Here is a 27,520-nt window from a genome sequence, read left to right on the forward strand (position 1 = left end):
TTGTTACACAGACAACCAACAAAGCGTAAGTATCCAAAATATATAAAGAACTACAAAAAATGAGAAAACAGTAAAATAGCCAATAAGAAAATGTGCAAAATGTATGAATGGGAAAAAGTTAACAAACAGCAGCTGCTTCTAAGTTGAATGCTGCCTGAGCACAGAGGAGAAAGGGTAACATTTGGAAATAGCAGGTATGGAAGTACCTGTTTCTTTGAATGTTGTACCATATGCATGTATTGCCTTTTCAGAAATATATATAAAAGTGTTACTAAATATAATAAAAGTAAGTTGTATGTTTTATATTTATCCATGTGCATTATTCTATATTTTGCTATGACATGGATTTCCTGAGACATGTAGAGATGATGTAGACTTTTCATTTCCTTCTTACTGATTCTGGCATATGTGACAAGACATTGCTTCCAAATATGTTTGAGCATTGAACAAAGTCTGCCATTTTTATGGAGGCAATGATCATTTCTAACGTCTCTTGCAAATTTCTACATTTGTGCTAGGTGAGAAGTGGTGTTTACTAAGTGCTTGATGAATTTAATTCAGGTGATAAGTATTTTGTCCTTTTCATTCCAGTCTAGTAAAGCTTTTATATTGTAAATACTCCTTTTGCTTCTTTATTCCTTGACTAACCTCTTTCCTAGGATAATCAATCTGTTTATACTGATTATAGTTCATTAAGACAAAAGAGTTAAATGATTTACATTCATTTTAGTTAATCATTAATGTGACAAATTTCAAACACTGCAATATTATAAAGTCACTCTAATTCTTGATTCTTTTTAAAAATATAATTTCAAAGTTTATGAAAAACTGGAAATCCATTGTTTCTCTCATATTCAATTTCCTTTGATAGAAATTCTTTACTTATTTTGTCAATTTGGTCCCGAGAGAATAGATTGAATCCAGGAATAAAATAATGCTCAAGATGTTCTATCTTGAGGCACTGAAGAAAGTATGCCACACAGTTATCAAAACAGAGCTCCAGGTCTCTAGTGTGCCAGTGACTGTCTTGTGACTCCTGGGTACATACATGAAAGAAGGCAGTTTTCACATGGTAAGAGGAGAACTTATCCAGTTCCTTTCGGTTTTCAAACTTTATTTTCAATTGTTCTAAAAGATATTTCATTAGTTTTAGACAATCTTTCCTGTTGAATAAAAAAGAAAACCACTTATTTTTTTTTATTGACAACCTGCTTCATTCCACAAAAAGCTTTAGGCATGTAACAGGAAAAAAATACAAAGATACAATAAACAGGGGCGTGTGGATGGCTCAGCTGGTTTAAGTGTCCAACTCTGCTCAAGTCATGATCTCACAGTTTGTGAGTTCAAGCCCCACGTCAAGCTCTCTGCTGTCAGCACAGAGCCTGCTTTGGATCCTCTCCCTCTCTCTCTGCCCCTCCCCTGCTTGCTCTCTAAAATACGTAAACATTAAAAAAAAGATACAAAAAAAAAAGATACAATAAACAATACAGACATTATAATATATAAAAAATTAAAAATAAAGATATGTAATTATAGGGCCATTCTAGAACCTGTTTTCAAATATATGCTTTCAAGTTTCAAACACATTTTATTCTCCCCTCTTATTTTTAGCTTAAATATTTTATTCTATCAGGATAGATTCAACTATATGAAACTGGCAGATATTTATTCATCCAGTCATTTAGTACCTAGAAAAATCTCATTTTAATTTTTACAAAATGGGGGCAGATGACTGGCTCAGTCTGTAGAACATGTGACTCTTGATCTCAGGGTCATGAGTTCAAGCCTCATGTTGGGCATATAGCCTACTTAAAAAGATAATAAAATAAATAAATGATTTTCGTAGTTATTTCGTAGTTAACAAAATTTAATGTTTATAAAACTATTTAGGCTTATTAGAAATATAGGGGCACCTGGGTGGCTCAGTCTGTTGAGTGTATGACTTCGGCTCAGGTCATGATTTCACTGTGAGTTCGAGCCCCACGTCAGGCTCTGTGCTGACAGCTCAGAACCTGGAGCCTGCTTCGGATTCTGTGTCTCCCTCTCTCTCTGTCCTTTCCCCATTCATACTGTCTCTCTCTGCCTCTCAAAAAATAAATAAATGCTAAAAAAAGAAAATTAAAAAAAATATATATTTTTTGGGGGGTGCCTGGCTGGCTAGCTGGGAGGAGGGTACAGTTCTTAATCTTGGGATCATGAGTTCAAGCCCCACATGGGTATAGAAATTACTTAAGTAAAACTTTAAAAGGAGAGGGGGTCCCTGGGTGAGTGGGTCAGTTGGTTAAGCACCCAACTCGTGATTTTGGCACAGATCATGATCTTGTATTTGTGGGTTTGAACCCCACGTTGGGCTCCATGTGGATGGTGTGATGCCTGCCTGGGATTCTCTCTCTCCCTCTCTGTGCCACTCCCCCACTCTCTCTCTCAAAATAAATAAACTTGAAACAATTTTTTAAACTTAAAAAATAAAAAAGATATTTTTCGTTTTTTAACTTAAAATTTTTTATGGTTTTTTTTTTTTTTGAGAGAGATAGAGCAGGGGAGGGGCGCGCACACACACGCACGCACACACACACACACACACACACACACACACACACAGATAGAATCCAAAGCGGACTTCAGGCTCTAAGCTGTCAGCACAGAGACCAATGTGGGGCTTGAACCCACGAACCGTGAGATCATGACCTGAGCTGAAGTTAGATGCTTCATCAATTGAGCCACCCAGGCGCCCCAGGAAATATATTTTCCTTAATGCCTGTTTCAAAGCCTACATATGAAGCCTTAATCTCCCGTGCCTGCATGTGGGGCATTCTTGTTTTGACCTTTTAACTTTTGTGACCCTTCTACTAGACAACTTTAGAAACTCGAATGATGAGTTTGAAAACTCTTTTCAATCTCAGCTCTTTACAGTGCATATGTTAACAAGAAAAATAATTACTTCTTAGTGTTGTTCCAAGCAGAGCTAATCAGTCCCTGGCCTTCACCACGAACAAACCATCTCAAAGCAGGCACCAGTATCCAATAAGAGTAATCTTTTAGTCTCCTCCCATTATGTGACATTAATGCTCATTACCTTAAAGCAACCAGACGACTCAGACACATCCAATTGTCGTGGCTAGCCATGGCGAGTGTTCATATCCTCTCACTCTGTCCTACTTCATACAACTATCTGATCCAGGTTCAGGACTTACTATGCTCCCTGGCCTTGCCTTCTAACACTATTTCCTTGGTCCCTTGGATCTGGCTTCCCTGGTTTCATGCTCACACTCTAGATAATACTCCAGGGTCGATCCAGCCATGTGCTGCCCCCAGGACTCAACTCAACAATGATCATCTTCAGACTGGAGCTATGAAATCAACAAAGAATTAAACATTCCATTGGTAATTTGCCATTTAACAAAATAATGAAGTTACCTGCAACACTTCATCCCATTAATTTCACAGCATGTTTTAGATTGTCCGTGACTTTTCAAAATGTCCTTTTCAATGTGAGAGAAAGAGAGCCGCCACGTTTCTTCTTAATTTCCAAAAAAAAAAAAAAAAAAAAAAGTACTTTATCAAAAGCATCCATATATAAACAACACAATACTGAAATTATTTCATTAAAATATCACTCTGGAAGATTTCTAAAGGGAGACAGACCAAAAGAAATGAACACATAATGTAATTACATATTAAAACAAGTGATCTGAAGCAAATAATGGGTTGAAATAGGAAAAATGGAGGGGAGCATCAGGAGCATAATATAGTTAGCATGATAAGATGAATGTATTACCTTTTATATATTGCTAAATTCAGTTTAATATTTTGTTTCAAAAATAATCTGAATCAACTGATTCAAAATTTTTGTTTATTTTTTTGTACCATCCTTGCAAGTTTTGGTATTCGTGTAAAATGAGCTAGGGAACATTTCCTTTTTTTCTACTCCTTGGGAGAGTTTATATAAGAATAAAATTATTCCCCCCCCCCCCCCACTTCTAGAGTTTTACCATGGCCATCTCTTTTACATTCGCCTGACTATCCTATTATCTAGTTGTTTTTATACCAGAAATATATGATTGGTTTGTAATTTAAAAATTAATCAATATACTGTCTCATTAACAGAATAAAGGAAAAACATATGGTCATCTCAATAGAAGCAGAAAATGCAGCTAATAAAATTTAATATATATAATTTAAACAAAAAAACATCTCTCAGCAAAGGTAGATTTTTAAAAACCTAGCTATGATAATATAAGGCAAAAAGTTGAGGTTTTTCCTTTGAAATTAGGAAGACAGGATGTTGGTTATCCTCATTTCTGCACTGGCTATCCTAACAAGCACAGTGAGGGAAGGAAAAACAGGGACATAGCACTGGAAAGGGAGAAATAAAGCTATTATTATTGAAAGATGATAAAATTGTATACATAGAAAATACAAAAGAAGCTGGGTGACAGGTACGTGTATGTTCTTCAGTCTACTTTTCTATTGGTTTCAAACTTTTCATAATAAAAAGTTACAACTTCCTATGAGTAAATCTAACAAAATATATACAAAACTTAAATAGAAAACTTTAAAACTTTGGCACAATAACACTGAGATCAATGGAACAGAATAGAGAACCCAGAAATGGACCCACAAACGTATGGCCAGCTAATCTTTGGCAAAACAGGAAAGAATATCCAATGGAATAAAGACAGTCTTTTCAGCAACCAGTGCTGGGAAAACTGGACAGCGACATGCAGAAGAAGGAACCTGGACCACTTTCTTACACCACACACAAAAATAAACTCAAAATGGATGAAAGACCTAAATGTAAGACAGGAAGCCATTAAAATCCTCAAGGAGAAAGCAGGCAAAAACCTCTTTGACGTTGGCCACAGCAACTTCTTATTCAACATGTCTCCAGAGGCAAGGGAAACAAAAGCAAAAATGAACTATTGGGACCTCATCAAAATATAAAGCTGCTGCACAGTGAAGGAAACAATCAGCAAAACTAAAAGTCAACCGACAGAATGGGAGATGATATTTGCAAATGGCATGTCAGATAAAGGGTTAGTATCCAAAATCTATAAAGAACTTATCAAATTCAACACCCAAAAAACAAATAATCCAATGAAGAAATGGGCAAAAGACATGAATAGACACTTCTCCAAAGAAGACATCCAGATGGCCAACTGACCCATAATAAATGTTCAACATCACTCATCATCAGGGAAATACAAATCAAAACCACAATGAGATACCACCTCACACCTGTCAGAATGGCTAACATTAACAACCCAGGCAACAACAGATGTTGGCGAGGATGTGGAAAAGAGGATCTCTTTTGCATTGTTGGTGGGAATGCAAGCTGGTGCAGCCACTCTGGAAAACAGTATGGAGGTTCCTCAAAAACTTAAAAATAGAACTACCCTATGACCTAGCAATTGCCCTACTAGGTATTTATCCAAGGGATACTGGTATGCTGTTGTGGAGGGGCACATGCATCCCCATGTTTATAGCAGCACTATCAACAATAGCCAAAGTATGGAAAGAGCCAAATGTCCATCAATGGATGAATGGATTAAGAAGATGGGTGTATATATATATATATATATATATATATATATATATATATATACACACACACATATACACAATGAGTATTACTCAGCAATCAAAAAGAGTGAAATCTTGCCATTTGCAACTACATGGATGGAACTAGAGAGTATTATACTAAGTGAAATTAGTAAGTCAGAGAAAGAGAAATATAGGACTTCAATCATGAGGACTTTAAGAGACAAAACAGTTGAACATAGGGAAGGGAAGCAGAAATATAAAAACAGGGAGGGGGACAAAACATAAGAGACTCTTAAATACAGAGAACAAACAGAAGATTATTAGAGGGGTTGTGGGAGGGAGGATGGGCTAAATGGGTAAGGGGCATCAAGGAATCTACCCCTGAAATCATTGTTGCACTATTCTAACTAACTTGGAGGTAAATTTAAAAATAAATAAATAAATAGATAAAAAAAAAAAAAGGAAATTCTAAAACTTCACTGAGAAGTATTAGAGGAAATCTAAATAAATAGAGATGTGCACGCTGTACATGGATTGGAAGACTCATTATTATAAATATATCAAGTCTCCCCAAATTTATCTATAGATTCAATGTACCCTCAATCAAAATTCCAAAAAAAAATGTTTTTGTGGAACTTGACAAGAGGATACCAAAATTTTAATGAAAACACAAAGGCTCAAGAATATCTAAAATACTCTTGAAGAAGGACAAAGTGGGAGAGTTTGCTCTACCAGATATCAAGATTTCTAAAGCTACATTATGTATGATACTATGGTATAGCACAAGGACAGAGGTTTTAATTGGACAGAATAAAGACTTTAGTAATAGCTACACAATATACAGACAATAAATATATGGAAAAGGCACTGGGCTAGGGGTGCTCATTACTGTATAAATCCATTTATGAAATCCACTTATACCATTCTGGAAAAGGCAAATCTATAGAGATAGTAAACAGATCAGTGGTTGCCAGAGGGTTGAATAAATGAGGCATGGGGGGCTCTTTAAGGCAGTGAAGCTATTATGTAAAGGTAGATACATGATACAATGCATTTGCCAAAATCAGAACAACTCTATAGCACAGTGAACCTTGAAGTATGACAACTTTAAAAAGTCATTTAAGAGATCAAGTAAGCCCAGGAAATAACGCAGACCAGCAGAAGGGACTCTAACTATATTACAAATGTATGAAACAACCTCCTTGAAGGGGGCTGGTATAGAAACAAAAAAACCTCCCTGAAGGAGGGGGGTGGAAGCAAAGAAAGTTACTTTGGAAATGTTGTCTCTGAGACTGAAGGCAATAGAAACTGTACATAAGCTCTGTATTCCAGTTGATAATATAAATACAGGCGGTTACACATAGAAATGTTTATAGATATCTGTATACACTGGGGTCACTATATGTATATATATTTCCTTGCTCTTTTAGCTGAGAGTGATGACACCCTGGTAGCAGAGCACGCATAGCGCCCCGATCTTGGTTTCTAGTACATTTCCCAATAAAAGGATCCAGGGCTACTTGGAGAAATGGCTGATTCTAGGACTGAAGCAGGAAATACACAAGATGAGCCTGGAGCCTCTTGTAGTTACCAGAAAGTGAGTTAGTACTAAAAACAAAATAAAACAAACTCCACCCCCAACTACGGGGGAGTATGTCAAGGGATACAGCAATCAACTGGAAGAGCTCTCAAAGGCAAAAGCTGAAACAATTTAGACAATAAAATTAAGTGGTACTGGATTATAGCTCAACATAAAAAAAAAAAAAAATACCCATGAGTGCTTACTAATATGACTGCTTAAGCAAATAAATAAATGGGGAAAAGGAGACAAATCTCCCATGAGGAAGAATTCCAAATAATTTATGTAAATACTGTGCTCTAAAAAGGTGGAGCATAACTCTGCCATTCTTTTTTTTAATGTTTATTTATTTTTGGTGGGAGGAAGACGGGGGGAGGGGCAGACAGAGAGAGATACAGAGAATCCAAAGCAGGGTCAGACTATCAGCGCAGAGCCTGATGTAGGGCTTGAACCCTCAAACCATGAGATCATGATTTGAGCTGAAGTCAGATGCTTACTTACTGAGCCACCCAGGCACCCCAACTCCCCAATTCTTATGTGTGAATTGTGCACAGTGACTTCCAAATAGAACAGTATGAAAAAGGGGAAAAAGAGTAACAGTGGAGAAACCTGACAAATGGCTTACCTCAGCCTGGTTCAACGACAACCATGCTAAGTCATGTTCGTGGCATGTGCCTTTGATAGGATATGATGAGAATGGCATTGCCTCTGTTGTCTTCCGCCCAAAACCCAGAACTCCAGTTTAATCACAAGAAGACATCAGACACCTATCAATGAGGGACATTCTACAAAAGACCTGACTGGTGCTCCTCAAAACTATCAAGGGCACCAAAAATAAGGAAAGACTGAGAAACTGTTACAGTTAAGAGGAGCCTAAGATGACATGATGACTAAATGTAATGTGGTACCCTACATAGGATCCTGGAACAGGAAAAGGGAGATTAGGGAAAAACTAAGAATATCAGAATTAAGTATGGGCTTTAGTTAACAATCGATATTTGTTCATTAATTATGACAATGTAGCATATTGATGTAAGATGTTAAAGATAAGGAAACAGGTATGGAGTATATAGGAACTCTACTATCTTTTCAATTTTCCTGCAAATCTAAAACTATTTGAAAGTTAAAAGTTTATTTTTGAAACTACATTGAGATTTCACTTCTTACTTTTTGAATTATTCGCGAAAATTCCAAAGTTTAAGGAGTTTGGTTGCTAAGGCTGAGAGTGAAATAGGTACTCTCATACATGGCTGTGGGAATGCAAATTGTGCAGTCCCTATGGGGGTGATCTGGCAATGTCCAGCAGATTTATATATGGATTTACTCCTTGATCAGCTGTAAAAACAGACTGAGAAAAGAAATGAGTGCTACCTTTATATAAAGCCAAAACTCTATCTTCAAAATATCTCACTAACTGAAAAAAGGGAGGTGTACTTTTTATCTTAAAAGATAAAGGTATATGGGGTGTCTGGATGGCTCAGTTGGTTAAGCATCCGACTTCGGCTCAGGTCATGATCTTGCGTTTCAAGAGTTCAAGCCCCTCATCGGGCTCTGTGCTGATCAGAGCCTGGAGCTTGCTTCCGAATCTGTGACTCCCTCTCTTTCTGCCCTTCTACCGCTCATACTCTGTTTCTCAAAAAATACATAAATGCTTAAAAAAAAAAAAAAAGATAAAAGTATATATTTACTTACACGACGAAACAAAAAACAATAAAGAGGGTTTCCAGTCAGGGAAGGAGAGAACAGTGTAGAGCAAACATGAATGGAAGCTGTGGTCCTCTAGAAATTCCTTTTTCTGTAGCTTTGACTTTGGAACCATGTGAATGCCTTATACATTTATGAGACAAAATTAAATCAAAATTGAAAATCTAGCATGTAAAATTTAAAACCATAATGAAACAAACAAACCTAACTATTTTGAGTTGGGTAGCTTAACCACCTGGAGAAATTCTTTCAAGTGGATTTAAGCTTGGTATTTTGACTGTCCTTTTATCTTAAGAACAAAAGAACTACAAAAAATCTTAAAGTGTTTTTTTTTCAATTATACTCTTGATAACAATGCTGGTATTATTTTGAAACAGGTGGAAAGATTTTTAAAATTCTTAAAAATTTGTAAGTAAAAACCAAACAAATCATATTTTTAAAAATATAGCTTATAAGACCAGAACATTTAAAGTAAAATGTTTGGAAAGAGAAAAACTAAAATAGGTGATATACATGTCTGCAATCTAGCATGAGTATTTTCACTGCTAACATGCCCCTCTGTTCAGTCTTTCAGATAGAGATGGGGGTTGAGGGGCATACTTGCCTGAACACAGATAATCTGCAATGATAGGAGGAAAACAGCCAAGGTAATGGAGAGCAAAGGTCAGCTGAGCAACCATCACAAGCATCCACTTTCATCTCAATGCAAGGATGTGACGAACTACCCACAGGACCACTGAAGGACTCTCTCATCCCTAATTTGATTTGTCTCCCAGTCTTGCCCACGGCAGTCGGTAGCAGACCACTAAGAGGGTGGTATGGGTCCTGTTAAGATTTCTGTATCACATACAGTGAGGGTTTCTTGGGCAGCTATTCTAGAAATTATCCAGGGGTGGAACCCCTCTTTACAGAAAGCTATGTTCCTTTTACAAAATTATGAATAATGATATATGTAATATCCTCTTACAAAACAACCTTTCTTGCAGAAAACGACTCCTATATATGCGCAATATAAAAAGTTATCATGAGTCCACAAAACATAAGCCATCAAACTAAGCATGATCAATGAATTCCAAGATTTGTTCAGAATACTAATTTGTAACGTGGTTCATACATTTCATGATCTTTTCCATATCCCTGGAATCCAGGTGCACTAGGTACCAAAAGTTCTTAATTTATAAGACAAAAATAAAATAATCAGCTAACCTGATTTTAGGTAGACTAACTCAGCCTTGAATGTTTTAGCTGTAGACTAACTCAGAACCTGAATGTTACCCAAGAGCACCATCTGAAAACCTGTTCTTACCCGTGAGGCCAGAGTACACAGGTGAGAAGACCAACTGTAGCTGAGGATGCAAAGGTCTGCTAGCTGCATGAGGAGCAGTGGAAGGGGAAGAAGACAGAAGAAAAGAAGTATGGCTGGGAATGAGAGTCTAGACTCTGATAAATTAATAATATATAACTGCCTTGTGCTGAACTAGGGATTTTATTTTTTAATATTTATTTATTAAATAAATAAACAGGGGGAGGGGTAGAGAAAGGGGGATAGAGGATCCAAAGCAAGCTCTGACTTTAGTGAAGCAAGCCCATGTGGAGCCTGAACTCACAAAAAGAACCGTGAGATCATGACCTGAGCCAAGGTCGGACGCTCAACCGACTGAGCCACCCAGGTGTCCTATGAACTGTGATTTTACATAAAGTGTCTCATTTTTTCTCTTCCCAGAAATTTTCAAGTAGCTTTTTTTTTTACATTTTTTTTTTTTAACATTTATTCCTTTTTGAGAGACAGAGCATGAGCAGGGAAGGGGCAGAGAGAGAGGGAGACGCAGAATCCAAAGCGGGCTCCAGGCTCCGAGCTGTCAGCACAGAGCCCGACGCGGGGCTCAAACTCACGAACTGCAAGATCATGACCTAAGCCGAAGTTGGACGCTCAACTGACTGAGCCACCCAGGTGCCCTGTAAACTTTCAAGTAGCTTTGAGAGACTTGGTTAACTAGCCCAAGATCACACACCTAGTAAGAGAAGAAGCCTCAGGATTCAGATCCAGGGCAGTCTGACTCCAAGGCCAGTACTGCCTTTCTCTATTGAAAACAAACTAAAAATAAACTTGAAATGTGGGTGAGATGATATTTTAAAACCAAGTATTTGATATTACTACTACAACTATGCCCTTTTCAATTCCCTTTCTCACCAAACTCTCACCTTGTAGTCTACTTAGCCTTATGGCTCTTGAAATGCCAACCGCACCAGTTACACTGCCCTAGTATATAACATTAACAGCCCTTGGGTCGCCTGGCTGGCTCAGTCATTAGAGCATGTGACTCTTGATCATGGGGTAGGAAGTTCAAGCCCCATGAACTGGGCATAGAGCTTACGTAAAAAAAAAAAAAAAAAAAAGAAAAAAAACACAGACAACTCTTTTATATGTTTTTAAGTTAACCTTCATATTCAAGATACCTTGAAAACCATTTCCTTCCTTTGCATGCTTGGGGACCAGGTAAAATGGCTGCTGTCTTAGACTGCTTCTAACTTTTGTTCCAAGCCAGTCCTTGACGGGCAGGCCATTCTTGGTGCTAGCAGGCCAGCTGGTGTTTAACTCCAAAGCCAGGGTTATATCCACAGATATTTCTTTAGGTTTTCTAATAAGAAGTGTTACAGCAGGACTCCCTCTCTTCTTCCTCTGGACAACGACATCTGTTTAAACACATAAAAGGGAAGATAGCATTTATCAATCCAGTTTTCTTTGAAAATATAGGGAAGATAATATATCTGTAATTGGAGATCTATAAAGTGCTAAGTGTAAGGTGCAAATTAGTTCTAAAGCAAAACTGACCCCACAAAGCAAAGTGTTTTCCTCATTTCACCAATATTTATCAATACCTACCATGGGGAAGCATTGTCAAGATTCTGTCTGGTATAAATGATGAGGAGCCCATGAAGACTGTGGGCTTTGGGAGTGCTGTGATTAACTTTTCACTTAAATTTATGGATGGCATTTTGGAGGGAAGCCTAGAGAAGAGACCAGATGAATGGCAGGGAGGAGACAGGCAATCGAGAAGACCACAGCAACAGTCCAACACAGAAGTTGTATGCCTGCAGCATCACAGAAGCAGTAGGCATGAAGACACAGGGAGTGATCCATGTTACTACAGCATTATTCACAACAGCCAAGACATGGAACAACTTAGGTATCCATGGATGGATGAATGGATATAGAAATTGTGGTACATACATACCATGGAGTATCATTCAGCCTTAGCAAAGAATATCTTGCCATTTGTGACAACATGGATGAACTTGGAGGGCATTACACAAGGTCAAATAAGCCAGACACAGAAAGGCAAATACTGTATGACCTCACTTATATGTGGAATCTAAAAAAGTAGAATACATAGAAGCAGAGGGTAGGATGGTGGTTACCAGGGGGTTACCAGGAGTTAGAGAGTGGGGGGAAATGGGGAGATGTTAGTCAAAGGGTACAGAGTTACAGTTATGTAGGGCAAGTATGTACAGAGATCTAAAGTACATCATGATGACCATCGTTAACACTACTTACTACACTGTTTACTAGAAATGAGCTAAGAAAGTAGATTTCAGGTACTCTCACCACACACAGAAAAGGCAACTATGTGAGAAGATAAGTTAATTGGCATGACTGCTGAAATCATTTCACCATGTATATGTGTATTACATCATGTTGTACACCTTAAATACAGTTGACTTTTGAACAACACAGGTCTGAACTGTGCAGGTCCACTTCTATGCATTTTTTTTTAGTAAATACAGTATAGCACTGCAAATGTATTTTTTCTTCCTTATGATTTTCTTTTTTTCTTTAAGTTTTTAAATTCCAGTTAGTTAACATATAGTCTAATATTAGTTTCATATATACACTATAGTGATTCAACACTTCCTTACCACATCCAGTGCGCATCACAAGAAGTGCACTCCTTAACCCCATCACCTATTTAACCCATCCCCCCACCCACCTCCCTTCTGGTAACTGTTAATTTGTTCTCTATAGTTAAGAGTCTGTTTCTTGCGGGGCGCCTGGGTGGCTCAGTCCGTTAGGCATTCAACTCTTGATTTTGGCTCAGGTCATGATCTCATGGTCATGGGATTGAGCCCCGCATCCTGCTCTATCCTGAGTGTGGAGCCTCCTTGGGATTCTTTCTCCCTTTCTTTCTCCCTCATGTGCGTGCTCTCTCTCTCAATAAATAAATATTTTTAAAACAGAAAAAAAAAGTCTGTTTCTTGGTCTGCCTTTCTCTTTTTGTCACTTTGCTCCTTGGCCATGATTGTATAGTGATTAGTACTCTGTGTTGTGTCACTCTGCTCCTTTGTTTTATTTCTTAAATTACACATGAGTGAAATCATATTGTATTTGTCTTTCTCTGACTGACTTATTTCACTCAGCATAATACTCTGTAGCTCCATCATGTCATCGCAAATGGCAAGATTTCATTTTTTATGGCTGAATAATATTCCATTGTGTATATATAATACATCTTTTTTTTTTTTTTTTTTTTTTACATCTTCTTTATCCATTCATCAATCAATGGACACTTGGGCTGCTTCCATATCTTGGCTAATATAAATAATGTTGCTATAAACATAGGGGCGCATGTATCCCTTTGAATTAGTGTTTTTGTATTGAGTAAATACCCAGTATTGCAATTGCTGGAGTATATGGTAGTTCTATTTTTAACTTTTTGAGGAACCTCTCTACTATTCCAGAGTGGCTGCATCAGTTTGCATTCCCATCAACAGTACACAAGAGTTCCTTTTTCTCCACATCCTCGCCAACAACCGTTGTTTCTTGTGTTTTTGATTTTAGCCATTCTGATAGGTGAAGTGATACCTCATTGTAGTTTTGATTTGCATGTCCCTGATGGTAAGTGATAATGAGCATCTTTTCATGTGTCTGTTGGCCATCTGCATGTCTTCTTAGGAGAAATGTCTGTTCATGTCTTCTGCCCATTTTTTAATTGGATTATTACTTTATACATTTTGGATACTAACCCTTTCTCAGATATGTCATTTGTAACTATCTTCTCCCATTCTGTAGGTTGCCTTTTAGTTCTGTTGATTGTTTCCTTTACCATGCAGAAACTTTTTTATTTAGATGCAGCAATCCCCTTTGATTTTCTTTAACATTTTCTTTTCTCTCGCTTACTTTACTTTAAGAACATAGTATATGATACATATACAAAATGTGTGCTAATCAACTGTTTATGTTATTAGTAGGGCTTCCAATCAACAGTAAGCTCTTGGTAGATAAATTTTGTTAACTTATACACAGATCATTATGTGTATTTTTTGTTAAGTTATACATAGATTATTATATGTGTATTATACACAGATTATACATAGGAGATCATTATGTGTATTTTTTGTTAAGTTATACATAGATTATATATGTGTATTATACACAGATTTTCGACTATGTGGGGTGGTGCCCCTAACTGTCCTGTTGTTCAAAAATCAACAGTATATAGAGATTGTATTATTTTTTTTAAAGACACAAGTAGCAGAAGTGAGAGGAATTAAAGAGGTTCAAATCAACAGAACTAGTAGATGGACTAAATCTGTAAGGAAGAAGGTAGAAGTCCGGAATGCCATCCCAGGATTTTGGCCTGAGAAATGAATGATGTCGATTTGATTCTTCAATATGGAATAATCAAAAGGAAGAAAGATTGGGCTGAGATGTATTTCATTTTAGACACAATGAGCTCTAGGTGTTTGGAGAACACCCAACAGGAGATGGCTACTGGGCCGGTGGCTTTGGTGGTCAGAAATTCAGTATCTCTAGATGAGAGATACTGGCTTTGGGATTGGGAGGTATACAAGCAATAGTTAGAGACTACTCCCAGATAAGACTTCTGGAAGGGACCATAATGAGAGAGAAGAAAGAGGACCAAGGAGAAAATCCTGGAGAATGCCCTCATTTTGCTATCACTAAATCTGTAAAACTACCCACATTTTACCCACATTTTACCCATTATATCCTTCTACCCTCCTATTACTACTGAGGAAGCGTACACCCCCCTTTCAAAGGCTACCCCTGCACATGGTGTCTGGATTCCTTCTTTCTTACCTTCTTAACCACCGTGTTTTTTCAACTGTTCCCTCTCTCCTCCATCAGTGGGTGCCCCCTCCCTACTGGATCATTCCTGTCTTTATACAAAGGATTCCAGTATCTCTCATTCTAAAATATGCCTCTCTTGACCCCAACCTACCTCTTCCCCATGCTTACTCACCTTTCTATGTCCTTTACAGCTGAAACTTTGTAAAGATATGCCTACACACACCCCAGTGAAACTGCTAAGTCCAAGTTACCAACTCCCACAAAACTGAAGACTAAATCCAGTGGTTTTCCGAATGTCAGTAGCACTCTACACACTGACCACTCATTCTGCACTTAGTCTCCTTTTGCTCCTTCTCTTCTCAACCTCTAATGGGATCCTCTTCTTGCCACTCTGCTTAACACTGCAACTCCCCCTCCCCCATCCTATTGCCAACACTTTTCACCACAGGACTTACTACTTTCTAGTAGTGAAGATAATTATGTTTTCCATTTGTTAGAAATTATATGTCTGTCCCTACATAACTAAGGTACAGAAGGGTGAGGATCTTCATTTATTTGTTCATTACTATATCCCAAACACCTAGAACACCTGGCACATTCGATGATCAATGAATACTGATTCATGAATAAATTAATCAATGCTCTCTGCCTATGTGGTCTCATCCACTGCCAATGCCATTTATGTGTTTACATATAGCCCAAACATATCCTCTGAACTTCAAACCCATATCCAATTACAAACTTGATACACTCACTTCAACGTATCACAGGAATCTCTAACTTAAAATCTCCAAAGCCAAAAACTCCTAATCCATACCCTAAAATACATTCCTCCTCAGTCCTTCCCATTAGAAAAGGGCACAATCAATTCACACAGGTGCTCAATCAGAAACCTGGAGGCCTTCTTTAATTCAATCCTCTTGAACCCCCTACACTTAATCCAGAAGTAAGCATTGCTACAGCTTGGATGTGTCTGCTTCTCTCCATTCCCACCTCCATCGAAGCCACCACTATCTTTCACCTGAATTACTTCAATGTCTTCCTTTTTCTTTCCTTTTTTTTTATTTGCCTTTTTATAATATCTTCTCCAGAGAAGTCAGAGTAAACTTTTAAAAATACAAAGCAAATCATCACTCCCTAATTAAAACTTCAATGAACATGGTATCAATCTGAATTCATTTCCAGGATCTACAAGTCCTTGCAGTATGGTCCCTGGCCACCTCTTCAACTGCATTTCATGTCACTCTTCCCCTTGTCCACATAGGCCTCTTTTTGTTCCTTTAACTTGCCAAGCTCTCTTCAGCCTTGGGGTCTTACTCCATCCCAGTTGCTACTACTTCTCCCAGTTCATTCCCTTTAGAGCACTTAATGTAATTTGTGTTTACAAGCTTCAAGAGGGGATTTCATGCAATCACATGTAACCAGTGGCACAGGCAGCCATTCAGTGAATATCCAATGAAAACCAAACTGAACAAATCAACCTTTAGGAAGAACACCAAGAAAATGTAGTAACTAAAATCAAGAGCAAAGAGTTGTTTCTAAGAAGAAGTGGTCAACAAGGAGGTTAAGAAAGATCAGGAAAGGATCCTTTTGTAGTTCATTAGTGTGGTGACTGGGCGTCCAAGCTGCTGTGTGACAGACATGTGCCTCACTCAAGCCCTGTTATGAAGTAGGCACTTTACCTCTCTGATGTGGGGAGAAAAAAAAGATCATGAGAGGAGTGTACATTGGCAATTAGTAGGTATAATTAGACGTTTAAGAATCAAAAGCCAAGGAGCACCTGGGTGGCTCAGTCAGTTGAGCGTCCAACTCTTGGTTTCAGCTCAGGTCATGATCTCACAGTTCTTGAGATCAAGCCCTGAGTCAGGCTCCATACTGACAACTTGAAGCCTGGTATTCTCTCTCTTTCTCTCTGTCCCTCCCCTGAGCACACACATGAGCATCCTCTCTGTCTCTTTCTCTCCCCCTCTCAAAATAAATAAATAAAGTTTTCAAAAAAGAATCAAAAGTCAAAATTCTTACCTTCAATGTTTTCAATTTCTTTCTTAATGATTTTCCTAAACTTCAACAGCATCTTAGAAGCTGATAATATTTCCCCTTCTAAAAACGGACTCAGAGGATTTCCTTTAGGATTTCTTTTGAACTTCACAAAGTAATATGCACCACTGTTGCGATACTCTTCTAGCTGAATTCTGGAGACCTCCAGTTTGAACATAATATCAAATTCATTAGGAGCAGAAATCTAAGAAATAGTAAAAAATACTCGCTTGTGAATATTTTCCAAGCAACACAATTTTTTTCTTGAAATTTCTGCTTAAAATCCCCACTCTGAAAAGCAAGATCCCTAATATTTATACCCTCTGGGAGTGGGACTGGTGGAGCGAAGAGAGCATTGTTGCTTTGGTTGGTAGGTTCCATACCCTTTTTTTAAAACCAAAAGTATGCGGGGTGCCTGGGTGGCTCGGTGGGTTAAGTGTAGGACTTCGGCTCAGGTCGTGATCTGTGAGTTTGGGCTCAGGTCTGTGAGTTTGAGCCCTGCGTCGGGCTCTGTGCTGACAGCTCAGAGCCTGGAGCCTGTTTCAGATTCTGTGTCTCCCTCTCTCTCTGCCCCTCCCCTGTTCATGCTCTGTCTCTCTCTGTCTCAAAAATAAATGAACGTTAAGAAAAAATTTTTAAAAAGTAAAAAAACAAAACCAAGAGTATGCATTATTTTTATAATTTAGAATAATTTTAAATGATATGATGCAAGCTTTAAAAATCTGTACCAGTTTTTTTCTGAATTTACAGATTAATAAAATTAAAAGCCTTTAAGTGCTATTTTTTATGTGACAAGACACACACTCCAGCCACCCTCTTGTCACAGTGGTCTAAAAAAATGTGTGTAGCCATGTGCTGGCTAGTTGAGCAAAGGCCTTCTCGTTATAGTTTCTGGTCACCCAAGTGAGTGTTAGTTCCAACTCATAGTGTCTTTAACCACAGCATTTTAGGAGCATCAAAGAATCTTTTTCATCCTCACAATAATAAATGAATCAGCAATTATAATAAATGATCATTTTTCTTATATTAAAAATGCCACAAAGGGACATGTGGGTGGCTCAGTTGGCTGAGCATCTAACTGTTGATTTCAGCTCAGGTCATGATCCCAGGGTCATGGGATTGAGCCCCACGTTAAGATTCTCTTTCTCCCTCTGCCCCTCTCCCTGACTCATGTTCTCTCTCTAAAATAAAATAAAATAAAATAAAATAAAATAAAATAAAATAAAATAAAATATTTAAAAAGCCACAGGGGGATACTGGGTGGCTCAGTTGGTTAAGCGTCAGGCTCTTGATTTCATCTCAGGTCATGATCTCATGGTTTGTGGGATTGAGCCCCATGTTGGGCTCTTTACTAACAGCTTGGAGCCTGCTTGGGATACTCTCTCTCTCCCTTTCTCTCTGCCCCTCCCATGTGCACACATGTGAGTATTCTCTCTCTCTCCCAAAATAAATACACATTTAAAAAATAAATAAATAAAATTTAAAAAGCCACAAATCTTTCATTAGTCAGGAGCATGCTTCAAGTACAGCTATTGACCTGTACTGTTCAAGAAGGTACCTATATGTCTAGTGACCATGTGAAACGTGGCTAGTCCAAATTGAGATATACTGTCCCGTATACCAAATTGTGTCCTCCCAAAATTAATATATTGAAGCTCTAGCCCCAAATGTGACTGTACTTGGAGACAGGGCTTTTAGGAGTTAATTAAGGTTAAATGAGATCATGAGGGTAGGGTTCTAATCTAATAGGATTGGTGGCCTTCAGAGGAGGAGGAAGAGGAGGAGAAGGAGGGAGATCCCTTTCTCACTGCCCACACATAAGGAACAGAATGAGGACCCAGGGAGAAGGTGGCTGTCTGTAAGCCAGGAAAAGTCCCCACCAAAACCTAACCATGCTAGCACTCTGATCTTGGGACTTCCAGCCTCTAGAACTCTAAGAAATTTGTGTTGTTTAAGCCACTCAGTTTAAAGTATTTTTGTTATGGCAGCCTAAGCTGACTAGGGTATAATATGAGGGTCAAACACTTGGAAGTGACATCAGTGGGAATGAATTAAGAGCCTCTGAAAATCCACTCTTCCATAAAAGCAACAAATGGGCAGAAATGGTCAATTCAATTTTTCAGGTCTGTAAATTAACCAAAGGCTTGCAACAATCCAGGGAGGCTTTATTCAAGAAAAATGGCTGAATCCCAAAAGGAACTGTGAACTTTGTGGGCACTACCCTGTTCTCATCCACAGAGCACAGAAGGTTCTCTTATTCCCATTCACTCTCAGAAACCCTCCACCAAGAGTAGCTACTATTCTAACAACATAGATGAGGTTCACCTGTTTGGAAACACCATATAAACTGAATCATATAAAATGTACTCTATTACATGTGACTTCTTTCACTTAACATGTTTATGAGATTTACTTGTTACATGTATTGGTAGTTTGTTCTTTTTCATCTTATGAAACATTCCATTGAACTGATGCAATTTATCACAATACACTTACTTATTCTGTTGTGAGTATTTGGGTCATTTCCAGTTTTTAACTATTACAAAGCTGTTCTGAGCATTCTTATATATGCCTTTTGGTGAACATGAGCACTCATTTCTATTGTGTATATGCCTAGCAGAACTGCTGGACCACAGGATAAGCATGTCTTCAACTTTAGGAGAAAGTGTCAATTTTCTAAAAGGGTTGTACCAATGTATCCTCCCTTTATCAAGGTAAGGGAGTTTCAGTTGCTCCACATCTTCTCCAAGATGGAATTGTCAAGTCTAAAAATTTTAGCCATTCTAGTGGATACATGTGTAGTAGAATCACACCATGGTTTTAATTTACATTTTCCTGATGATTAATGATGTTGAACATCTTTTGTGTTTGTTGCTATTTGGATTATATACTAAAGCATCTATTCAAGTCTTTTGCTCAATTTTAAATTGGTTTGTCTATCTTTTTCTTACCGATTTGTACTAGTCCTTTGTCATATGTACATATTGAGAGTATATGTTTAAGTATCTGTTTTTGTACAGAGAGTATCTGTTTAAGAAATATTTGTACATCCTATTATTATGAAGACATTCTTCAATGTTTTTTCTAGAAACTTTGTTGTTTTGCCTTTCATCTTTAGGTTTATTATATATCTTTAAAATTGTTTTTTAATGTTTCTTCATTTTAGAGAGAGAGAGAGAGAGAGAGAGATACAGAGAGAATGAGCAGCGGAGGGGTAGACAAAGGAAACACAGAATCTGACGCAGGCTGCAGGCTCTGAGCTGCCAGCACAGAGCCCAATGCAGGGCTTGAACTCACAAACAGTGAGATCATGACCTGAGCCAAAGTAGGATGCTTAACTGACTGAGCCACCCGGGTGCCCTATTATACATCTTGAATTAATTTTTGTGTATCATGTGTAGTAGATGGGTGTCAAGTATATACAATTGACCCAATACTGATTACTGAAAAAAGTCATCCTTTCTCCCATTGAATTACACTACTGCATATATTTTGTATTGAATTGAATTATATATGCAGGTCTGTTTCTGGACTTTCTACTCAACTGGCCTATTTATCTATCATTGCACCAATAATAACTGCTTAATTAGGGTAGTTTTATAGTAAGTCTTGCTCCTTGGTAGGGAAATCCTCCAACATTTTCTCCTTTAGAACTGTCTTGGCTATTCTAGGTCCTTTGCATTTCCACATAAATTGTATAATTAGCTTGTCAATTTAAACAAAAAAATTGATGGGATTTTGACTGAACTGCATTGAATCTATGCAGATCAACTTGAGGAAAACTGAACATGGTATAGATTTCCATTTATTTAGTCCGTTTTCAAATTTACTCAGCAATGTTTTGAAATTTTTATCATCTTTAGCAAGTTATTCCTAAAATATTTGATGTTCTTGATGCTATTTAAATGGTATTTTTACATTTCATTTGCACTTTTGTTGTTGTTAGAATATTGAAGTACTTTGATTTCTGTTTACTGACTTTGTATCCAGTAACCCTGATAAATTCACTGATAACAGTTGAGTAACACAGATTTGAACTGGGTAGGTCCACTTATACATGTTTTTGTTGCTTTTTTTAAAAATAGTACAGTATTGTAAATGAATTGTGTCTTCCTCATGACTTTCTTAACATTTCTTTCCTTACTTTATTGTAAAATACAGTATATAATACGTGTAACATACGAAGTATGTATTATTCATACTGTTCATCAAAAAGGCTTCCAGTCCACAGTAGACTCTTAGTAGTTAAGTTTTTGGGGACTCAAAAGTTATATGCAGATTTTTAACTGCATGGGTGGGGAAGGATTGGTGCCCCTAGCCCCTGTGTCGTTCAAGGATCAACAGTATTTCTAATAGTTTGTACAAAAATTCAATAAAGTCATCTGCATAAGTAGGTTTTATTACTCCTTTTCTGATCTTAAGCATCTTTTCTTTTTCCTGCTTTGTTACATGGGCTCTATGTATTCCTTTATTTCCTCTTTTCTTGTTCAACATTATGTTTGTAAGATTCATTCATGTTGTTGCATGTGGTTGAAGTTTATTTCTTTACTGGTTAATGTACCACTGGCTAATACCACTACAATTACTTGATTTCTATATAACCTTTCACTCAGCCCAAACTATATGATTAGTAAAATGCAAAGAGGCAAAGAAAATATTATAGAATGGCAATTAGAGAATTTCTACAAGAAATCTTCCAAATTTCATCTAGAACTTGACAATATTACAGTAAAATATATGAATAAAAATGTGTCAATATGGAACCAAGTAAATAAATTACTGAGAGGTATATTTTGTATCTATCCTTTTAACAATTAGAAAGAGTTTGGAATCCAATTTTGAAATCCAAGTGTATGCATAACAGAAGAAAATATACCAAAATGATAACAGTGAATAAAATAAACATGAATAATATTGCTCTTCTTTATCCTTTTCCTAATTTCCCAAGGACATCAACATGGAAGAGGGGTGAATATGGAAAAGGCTGAGAAAAGTGGTATGTAGGTGGGACTAGCCATGGGAGCCTGCTAGAGGATTAACTGCTAGAGCCAGGCACTGAATCAACTCTACAATGAATATATATATTATAATCAGTTTTTAAAAATCAATACATGTTTTAGATAAAACAAACTTCATTCCATTTCTTCCATCAGTGCATGATTTTAAAAAGGAGGGGCAGGGCACGTGGGTGGCTCAGTCGGTTAAGCGGCCGACTTCGGCTCAGGTCATGATCTCACAGTTTGTGGGTTCGAGCCCCATATCAGTCTCTGTGCTGACACCTCAGAGCCTGGAGCCTGCTTTGGATTCTATGTCCCCCTCTCTCTCTGCCCCTCCCCACTTGTGCTCGCGCTCTCTCTCTCTAAAAAATAAACATCAAAAAGAATTTAAAAAAATTTTTAAATAAAAAAATAAAAATAAATAAAAAGACAGGGCACCTGGCTGGCTCAGTCATAAGAGCATATGACTCTTGATCTGAGGTTATAACTTCAAGCCCCATGCTGGGTGTAGGGATTACTTAAATAAAACTTAAAAAAAAAAAATTGGGGCACCTGGGTGGCTCAGTTGGTTGGGTGTTGGACTCTTGATCTCAGGGTCCCGAGTTTAAGCCCCATGGGGTTATAGCACTTACTTAAAAAAAAAAAAAAAAAAAGGAGACTGGCTCTGATTGGAAACTGTTCTTTAAAAAAAAAAAAAAATTTTAACGTTTATTTATTTTTGAGACAGAGAGAGACAGAGCATGAACGGGGGAGGGTCAGAGAGAGAGAGGGAGACACAGAATCTGAAACAGGCTCCAGGCTCTGAGCTGTCAGCACAGAGCCCAACATGGGGCTTGAACTCACAAACTGCGAGATCATGACCTGAGCCAAAGTTGGACGCTTAACCGACTGAGCCACCCAGGCACCCCTGATTGGAAACTGTTCTTTAAACATCTTATTTTGCCTGGGTGGTTCAGTCAAACATCCAACTGCAGCTCAGGTCATGTTCTCACAATTCATGGGTTCGAGCTCCACATCAGGCTCTCTGGTGTCAATGTATACATAGCCTGCTTCAGATCCTGTCTCCCTCTCTCTCTGCTCCTCCCCCATGTGTGCACGTTCTCTAAAAATAATCACTCTTTTTAAGTCTTATTATCCCATCCATATAATTGAACAGATGGATACTTATACAATAAGAATTACACTTAATGGGCCACCTGGGTGGCTCAGCCCGTTAAGCGACTGACTCTTGATTTTGGCTCAGGTGATGACCTCATGGTTCTGGAGTTCAAGCCCTGAGACCAGCTCCAGGCTGACCGTGCAGAGCCTGCTTGGGATTCTCTGTTTCTCCCTGCTCTCTCTCTCTTGCGCACACACGTTCGTGCTCTCTCTCTCTCTCTCTCTCTCTCGAAGAATCATACTTAAGACAATCTAATGAAAGTTTTGCTCACTTGGCTTTCAAAAAACTTTTAGATGGAATTATAAAGTCTTCAGTGCTAAAAGAGTTTAAGATTCAAAGACTGATACATACACTGTCTTTCTGACAATAAACAAAAACATCACTGAGTCCACACCAATGAAATGAACAGCTGTTTAAGATACAATTTATGTAAAACGTTCTGTGACAATGGAGTTTAAAATCTAGGTGGCAGTCAAAACAAAAAATATATGAAAGGTTTAATTTCACTGAAAGCTATCAGGTTAAATGCTTATCATGGGAATGAAATCTGAATCTGCTACCCTGAGAAGGCAGAGGTGTTAAGAGAGACCATCCATCTTTTCTTCTTGAGCACATTCATTATTCATTTGCTTGAATGCTTGCTATGTGTTAAGGCTTAGAGACACAAAGATGCATAATATTTGGCTTGCTATCTTAAGAGTTTATAATCCTAAATCCTAAATCTAGAGTTTAATAATCATCTACTTCTGGAGAGCAGTTAACTGAATAAAGCCAATACGTAACTCTAAAATAAATTACAATTACCTAATAAGGAAATATTCTCAGCCTCTGTTTCTGTTCATGCTACTCCTAAGATCTTATACAGATCTAACAGAGGTGCACGGTCCAGCCCTGAAAAATCTGACAGCTTAAGCCAAAACACAACTAGAAATCTGTCACCGGTCAGGAAACAAACTCCAGTCAGGAACCTGTTCCTAAATCTTCAATTCATACTGGAATGAAGATAATTCAGCCACACACAAATGGGATGTGGAATACATACTTAAAAACAATCACATTGGATGTGTACTTAGGGAGTACGCTTTTTTAGTATCTATAGATTTTCTCTTAATTTTTAAAGAACATCACTCAACGGGGTGCCTGGGTGGCTCAGTCGGTTAAGCCTCGGACTTCAGCTCAGGTCATGATCTCACAGTTTGTGAGTTTGAGCTCCGCATCCGGCTCTGTGCTGACAGCTCAGAGCCTTCATGAAGCCTGCTTCGGATTCAGCGTCTCCCTCTCTCTCTGCCCCTCCCCTGCTCACACTCTGTCTAATAACTGAATGAGCGTTTAAAAAAATAAATAAATAAAAAATAAGGAGCATCACTCACTGTGAGCTTCCCATGACATCTGTATAAGAAATTGGGGAGAGAGGGAGCTGGGAGCAGCTGGAAGATGTTTTTCCTATGCAGTTTTTCCCATAGGAAAAATGTTCTTAGATATACTGATTTTGTGGAATTTTTCACAGACCACTCCTAATTACCCAACTCAGAATTTGACTAGGGAACACCAAGTATAGCACTGTTACAGAAACTCAAGCTGCTTGCATGAAATGAATCCATATATTTGAATTCCCCCAACAGCAGGGTCTTGACAAGAGCTGGCAACCAAGCTAGCTGTATATTCGTGGGATGTATAGATGGAGAAACGAGCAAGTGTTCCCCTTTTGGGGTACAACTATGTCACAGGCCACAAGAGAACAAGAGTCTGAGTTACTTTCGAAGGGAAGTGAGGGAACGTGGGAGTTGGGACTATCCGACAGGCTGGGGAGAGGGACGAGGAAAAATGGGCCCAGCTAGCCACGGGAACCGGAGGGGAGGCGCTGGGCGGCTCACCTTCACATGCTCGTAGTAGCTTCCGGTGCGCAGCAGCCCGACGTCTTTGAATTCGGAATCACAGCTCTTCAAGCCCCGCAGCAGGTGGTCCACAACCTTGTTCACAGTCTCAGCCGCCAATGAGATTTCCTGGCGCCTCAGCCTCAATTTGTCTAGCACCGCCCGGGGATTCCAGCCGCCGGGCGCCGCCCCCGAAGCTGAAACTAGCGGGCCAGGTCTGGGAACCTCCGTGGGCTCTGGCGGGGGTCTCTGCTCCCCAGCGGCGCGCGCGCTGCCCCTGCGGCGAGAACTAACCCTGGAAAGGGGCGGCCCCGCCGCCGGAGGCTCCAGCTTCGCCGCCGAAACCGCCTGCCCCTCCACCGCGTCCTCAGCGTCCAGAAGCGCCTTTTTGGCGCGGGCACCCCGCGCGCGTACCTGGGGTCTCTCCGGGGAGCCGGGGATGCTCCTCCTCTGCAGGGATCCCGCTGCCCCGACCGCGCCGCACTTCCGTGAGTTGGGTCGGGTAGCCCCAGGGGCGGACGGAGATTCGCTAGGTTCCTCCCGGAGACCCTTCACTCCCTGAGCCGAAATCTTGGAGGTAGCGGTCGCGGCCTTTGAAGCTGTCCTCGTGGCCTTTCCGCCCCGGTGATCCATGGCTGGCGCTCTCTGCTCCCCGAAAGCCGGGAGACTCGGCTTCGCGAAAAGGCCGAGGGAGGAGAAGCCAGCAGTCAGAGCGAGAAATGAAACTTAAAAATCTGGCGGGAACGCAGGAAACAGGGAGGGGAGCACGCACCCTGGGTGAACGCTGGGAGTTCCCTGGGAGCTACGCCCCGCCCACGGTGGTGCGAAAGATGCTAACTTTCTCACCCGGCAGTACAAGCGACGTGGCTGGGCGGGAAAGCACGCTAAAGCGGAGGGAAGCAGAAAACACTTTCCGGAGCTTTGAAACAAAGTTTGACGGATTTGCTCGCTTCCTGCCTCAAAGGATTTTGGAGAACTACAGACCTTCTTGCACATTGAAGTTGGCAGAGAAACTTTTTATTTTTCTTATTTTTTTATTAATAAAATTTTTAAAATTTATTTTTGAGAGAGATGGAGAACCAGCAGGGGAGGGGCAGAGAGAAGGGGAGGGATCTGAATTCACAAACGGTGATATCATGACCTGAGCCAAAGTCAGCCGTTTAACCGGCTGAGCCACCTAGGCGCCCCGACTGAGAAACTTTTTAAATGTAAGTTTAAGTGAGGGTTCTTTTTTAGTAACGAGAAATAGGAAATGTTCAACTTTTACAAGGTGGGAATGAACTGAGAACTGCAATTGGAATAAATATTTCATTTTATTTGACTTTTTGAAAGCTCACAGTCTTAAATTGTGTAGTTCTTATCCGTGAATTTTACCCATTGGTTCTCAAATCCCATCAAAAATTGGCACTTGCGCCTGGATGGCACAGTCCGTTAAGCATCTGAGTCTTTATGGATACAGTATTCCACTCAGATCATGATCTCAGAGTTTGTGAGATCCAGCCCTGCAGTGGGCTCTGAGCCTCCTTGGAATTCTCTCCCTCCCTCTTTGCCCCTTCTCTGCTATTTCTCTCTCAATAAATAGACTTTCTTTCTTTCTTTCTTTCTTTCTTCCTTCCTTTCTTTCTCTCTCTCTCTCTCTCTCTCTCTCTCTCTTTCTTTTTAATGGCACTTAGGGGTGACTAGGTGGCTGAGTTGGTTAAGCCTCTGACTTCTGTTCAGGTCAGGATCTCATGGGTCATGAGTTCAAGCCTCACTTCAGGCTGTGCACTAACAGCTCAGGACTGGATGCTGCTTCTGATTCTGTGTCTCCCTCTCTCTCTGTCCCTCCTCCACTGGTTTTCTCTGTCTTTCTCTCTTTCTAAAATAAATAAATTAACATTTTAAAAAAATGACACTTACATTTTAAATTATCCATGCTGCTTTGGCCATTGCGATTCCAGAGTTCTCCATACAGGCTTTCAAATACCTATTTTTCTAAAGCCAAGCCCTTTGCATAAATAAATATTAGACAGGAACCCCCTGGGTTTAGAGTGCTTTGACTGATTTTTTTAAAAACCATCCTAACTATTTTTAGGTGTACAATGCAGTGACATTAAACACATTAACATTGTTGTGCAATCATCACCACCATCCATTTCCCCAACTCTTCATCTTATAAAATTGAAACTCTTCCCATTAAACAATAACTCCTGATTCCTGCCCTCTCCCTAGCCATGCAACCACCCTTCTACTTTCTGTCTCTATGAATCTGGCTCCTTTAGGTAACTCATGTAAGTGGAATGATACAGTATTTGTCATTTTGTGACTGGCTTATTTCAGTTAAGACAATGTCCTCAAGGGTTTATCCATATTATCTATACTGTAGCATTTGTCAGCTTTACTTTAAAACAATTTTTTAATGTTTATTTATTTTTGAAAGAGAGTGCAGGAGGGGGAGAAGCAGAGAGAGAGAGACAGAGAATCTGAAGCAGGCTCCATGCTGTCAGGCTATCAGTGCAAAGCCCGACATGGGGCTTGAACTCAGGAGGGGTGAGTTCA

General features: G+C 39.0%; 1 protein-coding gene and 1 non-coding gene across 2 annotated transcripts; one reads left to right on the forward strand and one right to left on the reverse strand.

Moving 5' to 3' along the window:
* On the reverse strand, positions 1-25,683 carry CGAS (cyclic GMP-AMP synthase). Its single transcript, XM_042937338.1, has 5 exons — positions 24,983-25,683; positions 16,938-17,157; positions 11,285-11,521; positions 3,418-3,520; positions 1-1,163 (listed from the first exon to the last, which is right to left on the reverse strand). The coding sequence occupies exons 1-5, from the start codon at positions 25,613-25,615 to the stop codon at positions 812-814; spliced, it is 1,545 nt and encodes a 514-aa protein (XP_042793272.1). The 5' UTR covers positions 25,616-25,683; the 3' UTR covers positions 1-811.
* On the forward strand, positions 16,500-16,607 carry LOC122220879. Its single transcript, XR_006203043.1, has one exon. It is a non-coding gene; the product is annotated as a small nucleolar RNA U13 (small nucleolar RNA).
* Positions 25,684-27,520: the final 1,837 nt, after the last annotated feature.

Source organism: Panthera leo, chromosome B2 (genome assembly GCF_018350215.1).
Source record: "Panthera leo isolate Ple1 chromosome B2, P.leo_Ple1_pat1.1, whole genome shotgun sequence".
In the NCBI taxonomy this organism is placed as follows: domain Eukaryota; kingdom Metazoa; phylum Chordata; class Mammalia; order Carnivora; family Felidae; genus Panthera; species Panthera leo.

Excerpts from the sequence above, each read along its gene's own strand:
- CGAS (XM_042937338.1), bottom strand. The coding sequence starts at position 25,615 with ATGGATCACCGGGGCGGAAAGGCCACGAGGACAGCTTCAAAGGCCGCG. Across the intron at positions 17,158-24,982 it reads GCTACTACGAGCATGTGAAG|ATTTCTGCTCCTAATGAATT; the intron begins GTGAGCCGCCCA and ends ACTATTTCTTAG. Across the intron at positions 3,521-11,284 it reads GGAAGGAAATGGTTTTCAAG|AAGAAACGTGGCGGCTCTCT; the intron begins GTATCTTGAATA and ends TTGGAAATTAAG.